This window comes from Pseudophryne corroboree, chromosome 4 (genome assembly GCF_028390025.1).
Source record: "Pseudophryne corroboree isolate aPseCor3 chromosome 4, aPseCor3.hap2, whole genome shotgun sequence".
NCBI classification, from domain to species: domain Eukaryota; kingdom Metazoa; phylum Chordata; class Amphibia; order Anura; family Myobatrachidae; genus Pseudophryne; species Pseudophryne corroboree.
In genome coordinates, this window is record NC_086447.1 from 530068261 (window position 1) to 530082238 (window position 13978).

At 46.6% G+C, this 13978-nt stretch overlaps 1 protein-coding gene across 4 annotated transcripts in view; it reads left to right on the forward strand.

Moving 5' to 3' along the window:
• NCOA7 (nuclear receptor coactivator 7) overlaps window positions 1-13978 on the forward strand; it is a 433065-nt gene that overhangs the window by 177937 nt on the left and 241150 nt on the right. For all 4 annotated transcript variants that reach the window (XM_063917277.1, XM_063917278.1, XM_063917281.1 and 1 more), the window contains exon 3: window positions 13240-13439. In XM_063917277.1, coding sequence (XP_063773347.1) covers window positions 13240-13439 — 200 coding nt within the window. The remainder of the gene's footprint in view (window positions 1-13239; window positions 13440-13978) is intronic.

Here is a 13978-nt window from a genome sequence, read left to right on the forward strand (position 1 = left end):
CACACACACACACACACACACACATACAGTACATACACATGCACAAACAAAAACCCACATACATACTGTACATAACACATACATACTGTACAAATACACACATAAACAAAGACTTTGAACTTACATATACACAGTGGGCTGGGAGCAGAGGCGTGGACGTGTGAGGACGGAGGGAGCCCCCGGCCCCCGGGACATTCGAGACTGTAAGCAGAGAGCTGCATACTTAGCTCTCTGCGGACTGTTTGCTGCAGCTCCGCTCCCGCGATCGCGGTCGCGTTTTTTTTGCTGAGACGGAGACAGCGGAGACACAGCTGTCTCCGGCTCAAAAAGAAAATTCAGCTCATCAGGGGGGGTTTCCAGGTACTCGGAAACCCCCCCTGCGTGCGCCACTGAGAGCGGTCATCGCCAGCCTGGAGGGGGGGGGATTGGATGGTGTCCCTGGACATAAAGGATGCATACCTTCATGTTCCGATTTTCCTTCCTCACCAGGCGTTCCTGAGATTTGCAGTACTGGACTGTCATTACCAATTTCAGACGTTGCCGTTTGGGCTTTCCACAGCCCCGAGAATTTTCACCAAGGTAATGGCGGAAATGATGGTGCTCCTGCGCAAGCAGGGGGTCACAATTATCCCATACTTGGACGATCTCCTCATAAAGGCGAGATCTCGGGAGAAGTTGCTGGACAGCGTGTCGCTGTCGGTGAGAATGTTGCAAAGGCACGGCTGGATTCTCAATATACCGAAGTCCCAGCTAGTCCCTACAACGCGTCTGACCTTTCTGGGCCTGATTCTAGACACAGACCAGAAAAAGGGTTTTCTTCCGATGGAAAAGGCTCAGGAGCTCATAGCCCTGGTCAGGAACCTATTAAAGCTAAAAAAAGGTTTCAGTGCATCACTGCACGCGTGTCCTGGGGAAGATGGTGGCATCGTACGAGGCCATCCCCTTCGGAAGGTTCCATGCGAGGACCTTTCAATGGGATCTACTGGACAAATGGTCCGGGTCCCATTTACAAATGCATCAAAGGATCACCCTGTCTTCCAGAGCCAGAGTATCTCTCCTGTGGTGGCTGCACAGTGCTCACCTCCTAGAAGGCCGCAGGTTCGGAATTCAGGACTGGATCCTGGTGACCACGGACGCAAGCCTCCGAGGTTGGGGAGCAGTCACACTGGGAAGAAATTTCCAAGGTCTCTGGTCAAATCTAGAGACTTGTCTCCACATCAACGTCCTGGAGTTGAGGGCCATATACAACGCCCTACGCCAAGCGGAGGCATTGCTTCGGAACAAACCGGTTCTGATTCAGTCGGACAGTGTCACAGCAGTGGCTCATGTAAACCGCCAAGGCGGCACAAGGAGCAGAGTGGCCATGGCAGAAACTACCAGGATTCTTCGCTGGGCGGAAGGCCATGTTAGCGCCCTAGCAGCAGTATTCATCCCGGGGGTGGAAAACTGGGGAGCGGACTTCCTCAGCAGACACGACCTGCATCCGGGAGAGTGGGGACTTCATCCAGAAGTCTTCGCACAGATCGTGGGTCGGTGGGGACTGCCTCAGATAGACATGATAGCGTCCCGTCTCAACAAAAAGCTAAAGCGGTACTGCGCCAGGTCAAGAGACCCTCAGGCGGTAGCGGTGGACGCTGTAGTGACACCTTGGGTGTTCAGGTCGGTCTATGTGTTCCCTCCTCTACCTCTCATACCCAAGGTGTTGAGAATAATAAGACTAAGCAGAGTCGGAACAATCCTCATTGTTCCAGATTGGCCACGAAGGACTTGGTATCCGGATCTGCAAGAATTGCTCACAGAAGATCTGTGGCCTCTTCCTCTAAGACAGGACCTGCTCCAGCAGGGGCCCTGTCTGTTCCAAGACTTACCGCGGCTGCGTTTGACGGCATGGCGGTTGAACGCCGGATCCTAGTGGAAAAAGGTATTCCGGATGAGGTCATTCCTACGCTAATAAAGGCTAGGAAGGACGTGACATTGAAACATTATCACCGTATATGGCGAAAATATGTTTCTTGGTGTGAGGCCAGGGCTGCTCCTACGGAGGAGTACCATTTGGGTCGTCTGCTTCACTTCCTGCAAAGGTTTGAGCCACTCAAAACAGTGGAGTTGAAATATCTCACTTGGAAAGTGGTCATGTTGTTGGCCTTGGCTTCGGCAAGGCGTGTTTCGGAATTGGCAGCTTTATCACATAAAAGCCCCTACCTGGTTTTTCACGTGGATAGGGCGGAGTTGAGGACTCGTCCTCAATTTCTGCCAAAAGTGGTCTCATCTTTTCATATGAACCAACCTATTGTCGTGCCTGTGGCTACACGGGACTTGGAGGATTCCGAGTCCCTGGATGTGGTCAGGGCTTTGAAGATTTATGTGACCAGAACAGCTAGGATCAGGAAGACTGAAGCTCTGTTTGTTCTGTATGCAGCCAACAAAGTTGGCGCTCCTGCTTCAAAGCAGACTATTGCTCGCTGGATCTGTAACACGATTCAGCAGGCGCATTCTACGGCAGGATTGCCATTGCCTAAATCGGTTAGGGCCCATTCCACTAGGAAGGTGGGCTCTTCTTGGGCGGCTGCCCGAGGGGTCTCGGCACGACAACTATGCCGAGCTGCTACTTGGTCGGGGTCAAACACCTTTGCAAAGTTCTATAAGTTTGATACCCTCGCTGAGGAGGACCTCCTGTTTGCTCAATCGGTGCTGCAGAGTCATCCGCACTCTCCCGCTCGTTTGGGAGCTTTGGTATAATCCCCATGGTCCTTACGGAGTCCCCAGCATCCTCTAGGACGTTAGAGAAAGTAAGATTCTACTTGCCGGTAAATCTATTTCTCGTAGTCCGTAGAGGATGCTGGGCGCCCGTCCCAAGTGCGGACTTCTTCTGCAAGACTTGTATATAGTTATTGCTTACATAAGGGTTATGTTATAGTTTCATCGGTTTGAACCGAGACTATGCTGTTAACGAGTTCATGCTGTTAACTGGGTAGTTTATCACAGGTTATACGGTATGATTGGTGTGGCTGGTATGAATTGGATTAACTAAAATCCTTTCCTCGTACTGTCCGTCTCCTCTGGGCACAGTTTCCCTAACTGAGGTCTGGAGGAGGGGCATAGTGGGAGGAGCCAGTGCACACCCAGAATCCAAAGTCTTTCTTAAAGTGCCCTATCTCCTGCGGAGCCCGTCTATTCCCCATGGTCCTTACGGAGTCCCCAGCATCCTCTACGGATTACGAGAAATAGATTTACCGGTAAGTAAAATCTTATTTTAACTATTGCTAGATGATGAGACCTTATTGCTACTTTATGATAATGCTTATTACTGGCACGTGGATCACTTATATGGAAATTAAATGTTTTACTAACTCGATGTACTTTACAATTATTTTATACACAATGCTCTGAAAATTGTTTATTTTTTTATTGTTTTACCAAATAAATTAAATTCAGTGATCAATTATGATATATCAGTAAATATCATTTAGTTCTCTATTTGTTTAAAAAAAATGATTGTTTGGTTTGTCATTTCAATTCAGTTACCTCAAATTCCAGTTTAATATTGGTACCAGGACTGATCAGCATTTATTTATAACTAGGTGATTCATCGCGCCCTACGGGCGCTCTTCATACCGCCGTAAGCGGCTACGCCCCCTTAACCCTTGCACGCCCTTGTGGCGTGCAATATTTGTATTATAAGGAGCATTACCTCCAATCATAATTGTGTGAGTGGTTAAATATTGCACGGACAAAGGGCTTGCAATGGTTAAGGGGTTGTAGCCTCTTGCAATGGTGTGAACAGCGCACGCAGGGCCTGATGAATCACCTACTAGGTGCTGTGGTTGGGGGAGTGGCGGATGCAAGGGAGACGCAGAAGGGGGAGGGGGTCCGGAGGTGCCGTGGGTGGAGGAGGGGTGGGTGCCACGGTTGGGGGTCCAGAGCCACTGCGGGTGTGCGGCGGGTGGGGGAGGGGCGGGTAATGCTTCTCCTCCTGGAAGCAGCTAAGCTGCTGTCCTTTTTTTGGCAGTGGCTCTCCCGGAGACTCGCACAGCAGCCAAGCAGCTAGTCACTATTGTTAGCGCCGGTGTCCCAACGCGCCGCATTACAAGGAAGAAGATGCAGTCAATAAACTACAGCTCCCCGGCGCTAAGGGCTGCTGGGAGATGTAGTTTATTTAGTGCGTCTACTTCCCTGTAATGCGGCGCGTTGGGACACCGGCGATAACAATAGTGACTGGCTGGCAGAACTGACTGACTCGCTGAATCAATATAAAAGGTGAGAGTGCTGTGCAGTGTCAGTGACACTGCACACCCACTGCACAGCACTGTCACCTTTTACATTGATTCAGCGTCCAGACATTACTCTCCGCGATATCACTCACTCTATCCGTTACATTAGCCATCTCGGGGCTTCCAGGCTGGCAGGCCAGGTGCTGTGTTGTGGAGTCATGGCCTCTGGGGATCTGGGCGTGGCTGTGGCGGGGAGGCACTTCTGTGACATCACGCGCAGAGGAGGCTCCGGGGCTCAGAGAGTATGCATCGCAGGGAGGGCTATGAAAGCCTTCCGCTGCGCCGCTTTCATACACTTCTATGCGGGTGGCCGCAGCGGGAGCGGGGATTGTTGATGCCGGAGGGGGCTGGTGGACTGGCAGCAGGACATAGGACGCTGCAGTAAAAGGATTTCCCCCCCCCCCCCCCCGCTTTATCCACACCAAACTTCCATTGAAAGTATAGGAAAAGGGGCGTGGTCACGCCACTGCACCCATGACCACGCCCCCTTTTCAAATTTGTACCGATTTGTATGTGTAGATTGTAGGAGGGTATGTTGCTGCAGATGCAGTGGGTCTATTTTGGGGTGTGGACCTGGAGCTGCAGCTCCATCAGCCCCATTGTTAATCCTGCTCTGGGAACACACAGTAGTCAAAGGGCAGAGCCTCCCATTGGATGTAACCTGTGTGGGAGGGTGTTTCTCGGACTGGGTATGATAGACCTACTGCTAACCCAATGAGAGCTCCTAGCCACGCCCAGCATTATACACACAGGCACAGAGTCACAGATCTGGGCTAATATATAGGAGATGTTTATTTGTCATGAAAAACTAATTTCATTTTACTTTTTTAATTAAAGTATAAGATACTTAATAGGGTCCTTAAAGTGCAAGCTCCACTGATGTGAATGGCCAAATATTCTTGCAAAGCACTTGCGAATATGAATTCACTATTTAAATCACCGCTAGTAAATAATAATAAATTTGCCCCCACTTGCATTGCAATGTGAATGATCTTTTTTAAATTGTATTCCATTTAGGTGGATTTGCTGCTAACCGGGAATTCCCCCACACCCACACACTAGTGTTTTCATTTCACACTTATGTCTAGTTTCCGCAGACAGAAACCATACTGCCCTGTTGCAGAGCCACATTGCTGCACATTCTATAATTACACTCCAATTTGGCCATACAAATGGCTCCAGCAGCTGCATTTCGCCCATCATCACACGGGCATGTTACAGCCCACTTCAACATTTGCCAACAAATCCGATAATAATTTGCCTTTAATCAGATTATGATAGAGTGTGAAGATCATTACATCAAATGTAAACAAAAACATAAACTTATACAAAGCAGCTCTTTCACATCTATTTTCTCTTTTTAAAAAACTAATATGGGCTTATTCATACCAATGCATGTTATGTTTTAATAAAAATACATCCATCCAAAAATAATAAATAAATGTGTTAAGGGATGTAAACTGCAACATGATAAGCACAGTGCAGGACTTGTGTACTTCAGTGCTGGGGTGGGAACAAGCTCCCCTGAGAACTATATATTTTAAATTTAGCAGTTTGCAAACATTAACTACTAGCGCACTGAAACCGCATCACTTCAGCATTTGTGTAAATAAGCTTTAAGTGTACAGAAACTTAATATAATCAATAGAACACTTAGGGGGATATTCAATTGTTTGAAAAGTCGGTTGGGTGTTTTTTCCTGTCTATTAGATAGGAAAAAAACAGACGCCAAACTGACTTTTCAAACAATTGAAAACCCCCCTTAGTCTTCAAACTTCAGTTATAAGGAATCATACAATGACCTGCATAAAAACATAGGCCCTCATTCCGAGTTGTTCGCTCGGTATTTTTCATCGCATCGCAGTGAAAATCCGCTTAGTACGCATGCGCAAAGTTCGCACTGCGACTGCGCCAAGTAACTTTACTATGAAGAAAGTATTTTTACTCACGGCTTTTTCTTCGCTCCGGCGAACGTAATGTGATTGACAGGAAATGGGTGTTACTGGGCGGAAACACGGCGTTTCAGGGGCGTGTGGCTGAAAACGCTACCGTTTCCGGAAAAAACGCAGGAGTGGCCGGAGAAACGGTGGGAGTGCCTGGGCGAACGCTGGGTGTGTTTGTGACGTCAACCAGGAACGACAAGCACTGAACTGATCGCACAGGCAGAGTAAGTCTGGAGCTACTCTGAAACTGCTAAGTAGTTAGTAATCGCAATATTGCGAATACATCGGTCGCAATTTTAAGAAGCTAAGATTCACTCCCAGTAGGCGGCGGCTTAGCGTGTGTAACTCTGCTAAATTCGCCTTGCGACCGATCAACTCGGAATGAGGGCCATATTGAGGTCAGTTAAATGAGGAGTGTTGCACAAGCGATGTACTGTTGCACCGTTTCAATGCTGGCAATGGTATTGCCCCTACCTCGCTTGTGCATCGCCCCTACATTGAGCGTTTTAGTTTTAAGCCCCATAAAAGTGTGTATTAAGTTGCATGAATTAAGCCTATGGTATGTAAGGGATTTGTTTGTACTGCACAACACCTATACATAGCGCTGGAACCAATGATTTTGCATCGCACATAATTGAATTGACCCCAAAGTCATGGAACTACATCTGTATTAATAGGTGGCTTGAAATGCAGATGTAGCATGTGACAATTTGTCTTTCATCATCAGGTGATTTAGTTCTTTTTCTTCTTTGTGCCACTTTAATAAAACACATTTTGTTGAGTTTGTAAATTTCGTAAATCCTAATTATTTCATTTATTTACAGTATGGTTTTCTGCCTGCAGGTGGCACCCTGAGATAATCCCACTACACGATATACAGTCACATATGAACGAAGTCCCTAAGATAAAATACTTTCTTTCAGACCTACCTCACTTGAAGTATTTTGTAATAAAACTTTGTGAAAACAGTGCAGATACTCTGATTTAGAAAGGTAAAATGGCAGCAACAGCACAAATACAGATTTCCCGTTGTGCACCTAGTTTTCCAGTAAGATGCAGAAGTGTGTGGAGCAGGGTCTGGGACTCCAGGTCGACAACAAAAAGGTCGACACACCTTAGGTCAACGCCAATTGGTCGACACACCTAATGTCGACATGGACAAAAGGTCGACATGAACAAGGTCGACATGGAAAAAGGTCGACATGAGTTTTTTATGTTTTTTTGTGTCATTTTCTTCGTAGAGTGACGGGGAACCCCAATTAGTGCGCCGCGTCCCCTCGCATGGCTCGCTTCGCTCGCCATGCTTCGGGCATGGTACCTTCGCTTGGCACAGATTACCGTTCCAATCGTAGTCCACGTGGATCGTTAAGTATGAAAAGGTTCCAAAAAAGATTTTTTTTTAGAAAAACTCATGTCGACCTTTTTCCTGTCGACCTTTTGACCATATCGACATTTTGTGCATGTCGACCTAAGGTGTGTCGACCAATTGGCATCGACCTAAGGTGTGTCGACCTTTTGTTGTCGACCTGGAGTCCGGATACCGTGGAGCAAAGGTTGATGCAGTGAGATGTGAGGCTTGAGTAGAATGAAGGCGTTCTCACTGAAGTGCAGAAGAGCTGTGGATAGAAGATGCATTTTCAGAGTATGCTTTGTCATTCCTGCACATCTATTTGCACTTTAAAAAGGACTTTTTACTAAAGATCAGAGCTAGCAGGGGTCATGATACAGAGATGGATGCAGATCACACAGTCACTTTGTCTCTGTATGCAGCAGCTGTGCAGTAATATGCTAATGCCGCAGGAGGCGTTTTCTGTGAATAGATGCCGTCTATGTCTTCAGACGCAGCATTGGATTATCTTCGTGAATATTGGTCATGTGAGTAACCCTCAGGTTACTCAGAATGGCCGGGAAATTCACGCTGCTGAGCCAGTGATGTTTTGGATAAGAACGCAGTCACTGGCTCAACACGCCCAGAAAATGGGGCTTACATCCTTTTTGTCTGTAACGCTGCCTGTTGCTGCAGCACTTGGGGCGACATTGCCGTCCCAATCAGCACATGTGCCAGGCGGCTTCTGCACATGTACAGGTCCAAACACATCAGAAATGTATGTAAACATTGGGATACTCTAAGCACAGTACGACAGTAACTAAGATTCTCTCTTTATTGTATAGCAGTTGCATTGATCTTCTCTGTATTGTGCGGTGGTCACAGTGATGCTCTCAACATTGTATGAGAGTCACTAGGATACGCTCTGTATTGTATGATGCACTTTATTATTCTTTGTGTTGTATGACAGTCACTAAGATGCTGTCTGTATTGTAAGGTGCACAGTATGAGGCTATCAGTATTTGCACAGTATAGAGGTATGTTTAATAAATATTTCTTAAATAATGGAATTCGTTTGACTGCTTTTTTAATATTTACCACCTTCTTTTTAAAGCTCTCTCATTCCTGGTATGATGACACTATACAAAGACCATAGGGATGCCCCCTCTCTTAAATGCACCAAGCCCAACAAAGACTTACACAAGCTATGAGCTGTGGGCAGGGGCATATTAGCATATGCATTGGGCTCCCTCCTCAGAACAGCTGGCTTCCCAACACTCCGCATCTTAACTTGTGCTGGCAAGCCGGTCCTGCCTCCTTCACGGTGCCATTTTCACAGTGATATTCAGGAAGAGGGCGCATACGTACAAGGGAGCAAAGGCTCTGGCACAGTGCTTCCACTGCGTGGCGCCATCTTTCTGAAGCTGTCTCTGGGAAGATAGTGCTGCAGAGGAGGAGGGACCCGCTTGAAGACACAAAGTAAGCATACTCTAGGTGCAGGGTGTGTGCAGTGCTAGGCACACTCCACACCCATTATACAGTGCATCTGGAAAGTATTCACAGCACTTCACTTTTTCCACATTTTGTTATGTTACAGCCTTATTCCATAATGGAATAAATAATTTTTTCCCCTCAAAATTATGCACACAATACCCCATAATGACAATGTGAAAAAAGTTTTTTTGAGATTCTTGCAAAAAAATTTAAAATTAAAAATTAAGAAATCACATGTACATAAGTATTCACAGCCTTTGCCATGAAGCTCAAAATTGAGCTCAGGTGCATCCTGTTTCCACTGATCATCCTTGAGATGTTCTTACAGCTTAATTGGAGTCCACCTGTGGTAAATTCAGTTGATTGGACATGATTTGGAAAGGCACACACCTGTCTATAGAAGGTCCCACACTTGACAGTGCATGTCTGAGCACAAACCAAGCATGAAGTCAAAGGAATTGTCTGTAGACCTCCAAGACAGGATTATCTCGAGACACAAATCTGGGGAAGGGTACAGAAAAATATCTGCTGCTTTGAAGGTCCCAATGAGCACAGTGGCCTCCATCATCTGTAAATGGAAGAAGTTCGGAACAAACAGGACCACCAGGACTCTTCCAAGAGCTGGCCGGCCGTATTAACTGAGCGATTGGGGGAGAAGGGCCCTAGTCAGGGAGGTGATCAAGAACCCGATGGTCACTCTGTCAGAGCTACAGCATTCCTCTGTGGAGAGAGGAGAACCTTCCAAAAGGACTACCATCTCTGCAGCGTTCCACCAATCAGGCCTGTATGGTAGAGTGGCCAGATGGAAGCCACTCCTTAATAAAAAGCACTTGGCAGCCTGCCTGGAGTTTTCCAAAATACACCTGAAGGACTCTCTGGTCTGATGAGACAAAGATTGAACACTTTGGCTTGAATGCCAGAGGTCGTGTTTGGAGGATACCAGGCACCGCTCATCACCAGGTCAATACCATCCCTACAGTGAAGCATGGTGGTGGTAGCATCATGCTGTGGGAATGTTTTTCAGCGTCAGGAAATGGGAGGATAGAGGGAAAGATGAATGCAGCAATGTACAGAGACATCCTGGATGAAAACCTGCTCCAGAGCTCTCTTGACCTCAAACTGGGGCAACTGTTAAACTTTTAGCAGGACAAGGACCCTAGGCACACAGCCAAGATATCAAAGAAGTGACTTCAGGACAACTCTGTCAATGTCTTTGAGTGGCCCATGCAGAGTCAAGACTTGAATCTGATTGAACATCTCTGAAGAGATCTGAAAATGGCTGTGCACCGATGCTTCCCATCCAACCTGATGGAGTTTGAGAGGTGCTGCAAAGAGAAATGGGCGAAACTGGCCAAAGATAGGTGTGCCAAGCTTGTGGCATCATATTCAAAAAGACTTGAGGCTGTAATTGCTGCCAAAGGTGCATCAACAAAGTATTGAGAAAAGGCTGTAAATACTTATGTACATGTGATTTCCTAGTTTTTTATTTTTAATAAATTTGCAACAATCTAAAAAAAATTGTTTTCACGTTGTCATTATGGGGTATTATGTGTCGTATTTTGAGGGAAAAAATGAATTTATTCCATTTTGGAATAAGGCTGTAACTTAACAAAATGTGAAAAAAGTGAAGCGCTGTGAATACTTTCCGGATGCACTGTAAATATGCCTATGGCTGTGGGTCTATAATTTCAATAATCCCGGTTGTTTAATATATTTGTGGTCACAAACTGTGGGAGTCCATGATTGCAGTTGTGTTACATATCCCAGGCAGTAAACAGGGGCAATTGAGTGGAGGCCCCATGATTTCTATGAATAAAATAGTTGGGCTTTAGTTTAGTTAAATGACTGGTGGTCCCATCTGGCGAAACCACCATTATTTATAAAGTATTTCAGCCTTCTGGATTAAACAACATAGGGGCTAATTCAGACCTGGTCGCACGCAGGCCTTTTTTGCACTGCTGCAACCAGGTAATCGCCGCCTACAGGGGAGGGGGTTAGGGCTGTGCAGGGGAGCGAACGCTTGTGCAGAGAGCTGCACAGACAAAAAGTTTGTGCCGTCTCTGCACAGCTCAGGACTTACTCGCCCGCTGCTATGATCCGGCTTGGAGCTGACATCAGGATGCCTCCCTGGAAACGTCCAAGCAAGCCTGCGTTCGTCCGGACACTCCCAGGAAACGGTGAGTATCTGCCCAGGTCCGCCTTCTGACTGTCAGGCTTCTTGCTATCACCGTGCGATCGCTTTCTTCGTAGAAGCCGTCGCTGTCCGGCGACCCCCGTCACCGGGAAACAACGCGCCTGCGCACTGCGGGTCACACACATGCGCAGTTCAGACCCGATCGCACGGCTACAATAAACTGCAGCGTGCGATCGGGTCTGAATTAGGCCCATAGATTTTAAACCACTGGCTGGTGAGAGACTAAAGCCAATGCAGCCAGTAAGATTGATTGACATCTGAGTCACATTTGGTAAACAGCCCTAAAGCGCCAATAATACTGCTATACAGTGTATTCTGCCCAATGTAGGGGGTCATTCCAACCCGATCACACGCTGCGCTTCTTCGCAGCCTGTGCGATCGGGTCGGAACTGCACAGGCGCGTCGTTGCCTGGCGACGGCTGTCGTCGGGTAGCGACGCCGCTAACAAAGAAAACGGTCACAGCGGCGACCGCAAGAAGATTGACAGGAGGAAGGCGGAACCGGGCATCAACTCACCGTTTTCTGGGCGCGGAGATCCAATAGCAGGCGTGTCGAGGCGTTTGGAGGGCAGGTGTCTGACGTCAATTCCAGGACCTGCAACGCTGGATTGATCACACAGGGTAATTAACTCTTACCCTGGTCTTGTTCTGCACAAAACTTTTTTGGCATAGCAGGGCTGCACAAGTGATCGCAGCCTTGCTATGCAAAAATCAACTCCCCTATAGGCGGAGTCTAGTTGATCGCACGTGCTGCAAAAAGTTGCAGCATGCGATCAACTCGGAATGGCCCCCGTTGTCTCTAAAGTCTATGGCAATGCAGACATGCACTGCTTTTTTCTATATCCATAGAGTTGTGAACTCTTGGTGCGCACAGTACCAGTCCTATCTACCAGTGTATTAATACCATGGAGGAGGTAGCAGCTGGCTATCAGTCCTGGAAGATTGTAAAAACACAGTTTGTGTTTAGAAAATAAATTGCTTGCCAACTCTACCTGAATGTCAGGGAGACTCTCTGAAATAGTAGCAATCTCCCTAACGCCCTGAAGAGTTTAGCAATCTCCCTTATTACACCTTACCCACATTATGTAACTGTTATGTACTTGAGAAAAATAAATCGGAGATATATACATTCAGACTGGATCATGTGCTATTTACCTGCGTTGGTTATAAGGCACAGTGATCCCTATGTCTACATGCATTTTAAAATCGGGTTTCTCATTGTCATTTATATGGAACCGCTTGTGAGTAGAAGCTAGAACATAAACAAGACCTAAAATGTACAGTATCAGTGTGTATTCATCAACAATTAGAGTTTACCGAGCAACAATACTCTGGTGGAGCAGTACACGTACACTTTCATTCATAAATGCCAAATCTCCCTAGTAGGCGAGTGTGAAATCAAACAATATGGAAACAGTATAAATTGCAGATTGTTACATTATTATGATTATTATCTTTCTAACATAACTCTCCCCTAGAAAGTATAACAGTATCTGGTCTCTAGGTCGACCACACTTAGGTGACAGTCATTAGGTCGGCCACTATTGGTCAACATGCATTAGGTCGACATGGTCACTAGGTCGACATGGAAAAAGGTCGACATGAGTTTTTTTGTTTTTTTAATTAAGCTTTTTCATACTTTACAATCCACATGGTCTACAATTGGGAATGGTAACCTGTGCCAAGCGTAGCGGTAGCGGAGCGAGGCACCTTGCCCAAAACATGGCGAGTTAAGCAAGCCATGCGAGGGGACACGGTGCACTAATTAGGGTTCCCGGTCACTTTACAAAGAAAACTACACCAATTTTTGTATTAAAACTCACGTCGACCTTTTTCTATGTCGACCTTGTTCATGTTGACCTATTTCAGGTGTCGACCTAATGACTGTCGATCTAAGTGTGGTCGACTCTATGATCCGCACCCAAGTATAACTACTAGCCTTCTACAACAATGCAGCTGTATTTTTATAAAGCACAATATGATAATTTGCTGTCTACTTGGAATTTTCTAGGCTGAAGAAGAAAAAACTAGCAAAACAGCATCCAGAGTTCCCACCTACTAACTCACATGCTGGCTCCACGTCTAACAAGGATGGCACATCAAAAGGGATTCTGGGACAAGCTGCTGAGAAGGTTCCTGATGAAGAAAAGAAGAAGAAGAGAGGACAAGGGAAGCAGCTTTGGCGCAGTGAGGTTAAAAGACACAGCGCAGGTGAGTAGGCTGAAGGAACTCTTAACACTTTGTTATTCTGTATTGTATAATATACTGTAAGTATTAAGGATGAGTGTCTAAATATATTATTATAGAACTTTAACTTCTTTGATGGTACTTACGGGGTAATTCAGACCTGATCGCTGCTGTGCGTTTTTGCACAGCAGGCAATCAGATCTGAACTGCGCATGCGTATGCACCTCAATTCTCCGGCACGTCGGACGACTGCACCGGCCATCGGTGCCTAGCCACGAGATGGTGCGAAAAAAGCTATTGCACGGGCGATCGCAAGGTGATTGACAGGAAGTGGCCATTTGTGGGTGGCAACTGACAGTTGTACAGGAGTGTCCGAAGAAACGCAGGAGGGACCGGGCGTTTTGAGAGAGGGTGTCTGACGTTAGCTCCAGCCCCAATCAGCATCAAACAGACGCAGCGGCTGAGTATGTCCTGGGCAGTGCAGAGACTGCACAAACTTATGTTTGTGCAGGTCTCCTACAAAAGCGAACACACACCTACAGACACCATATACCTTCCCCCTG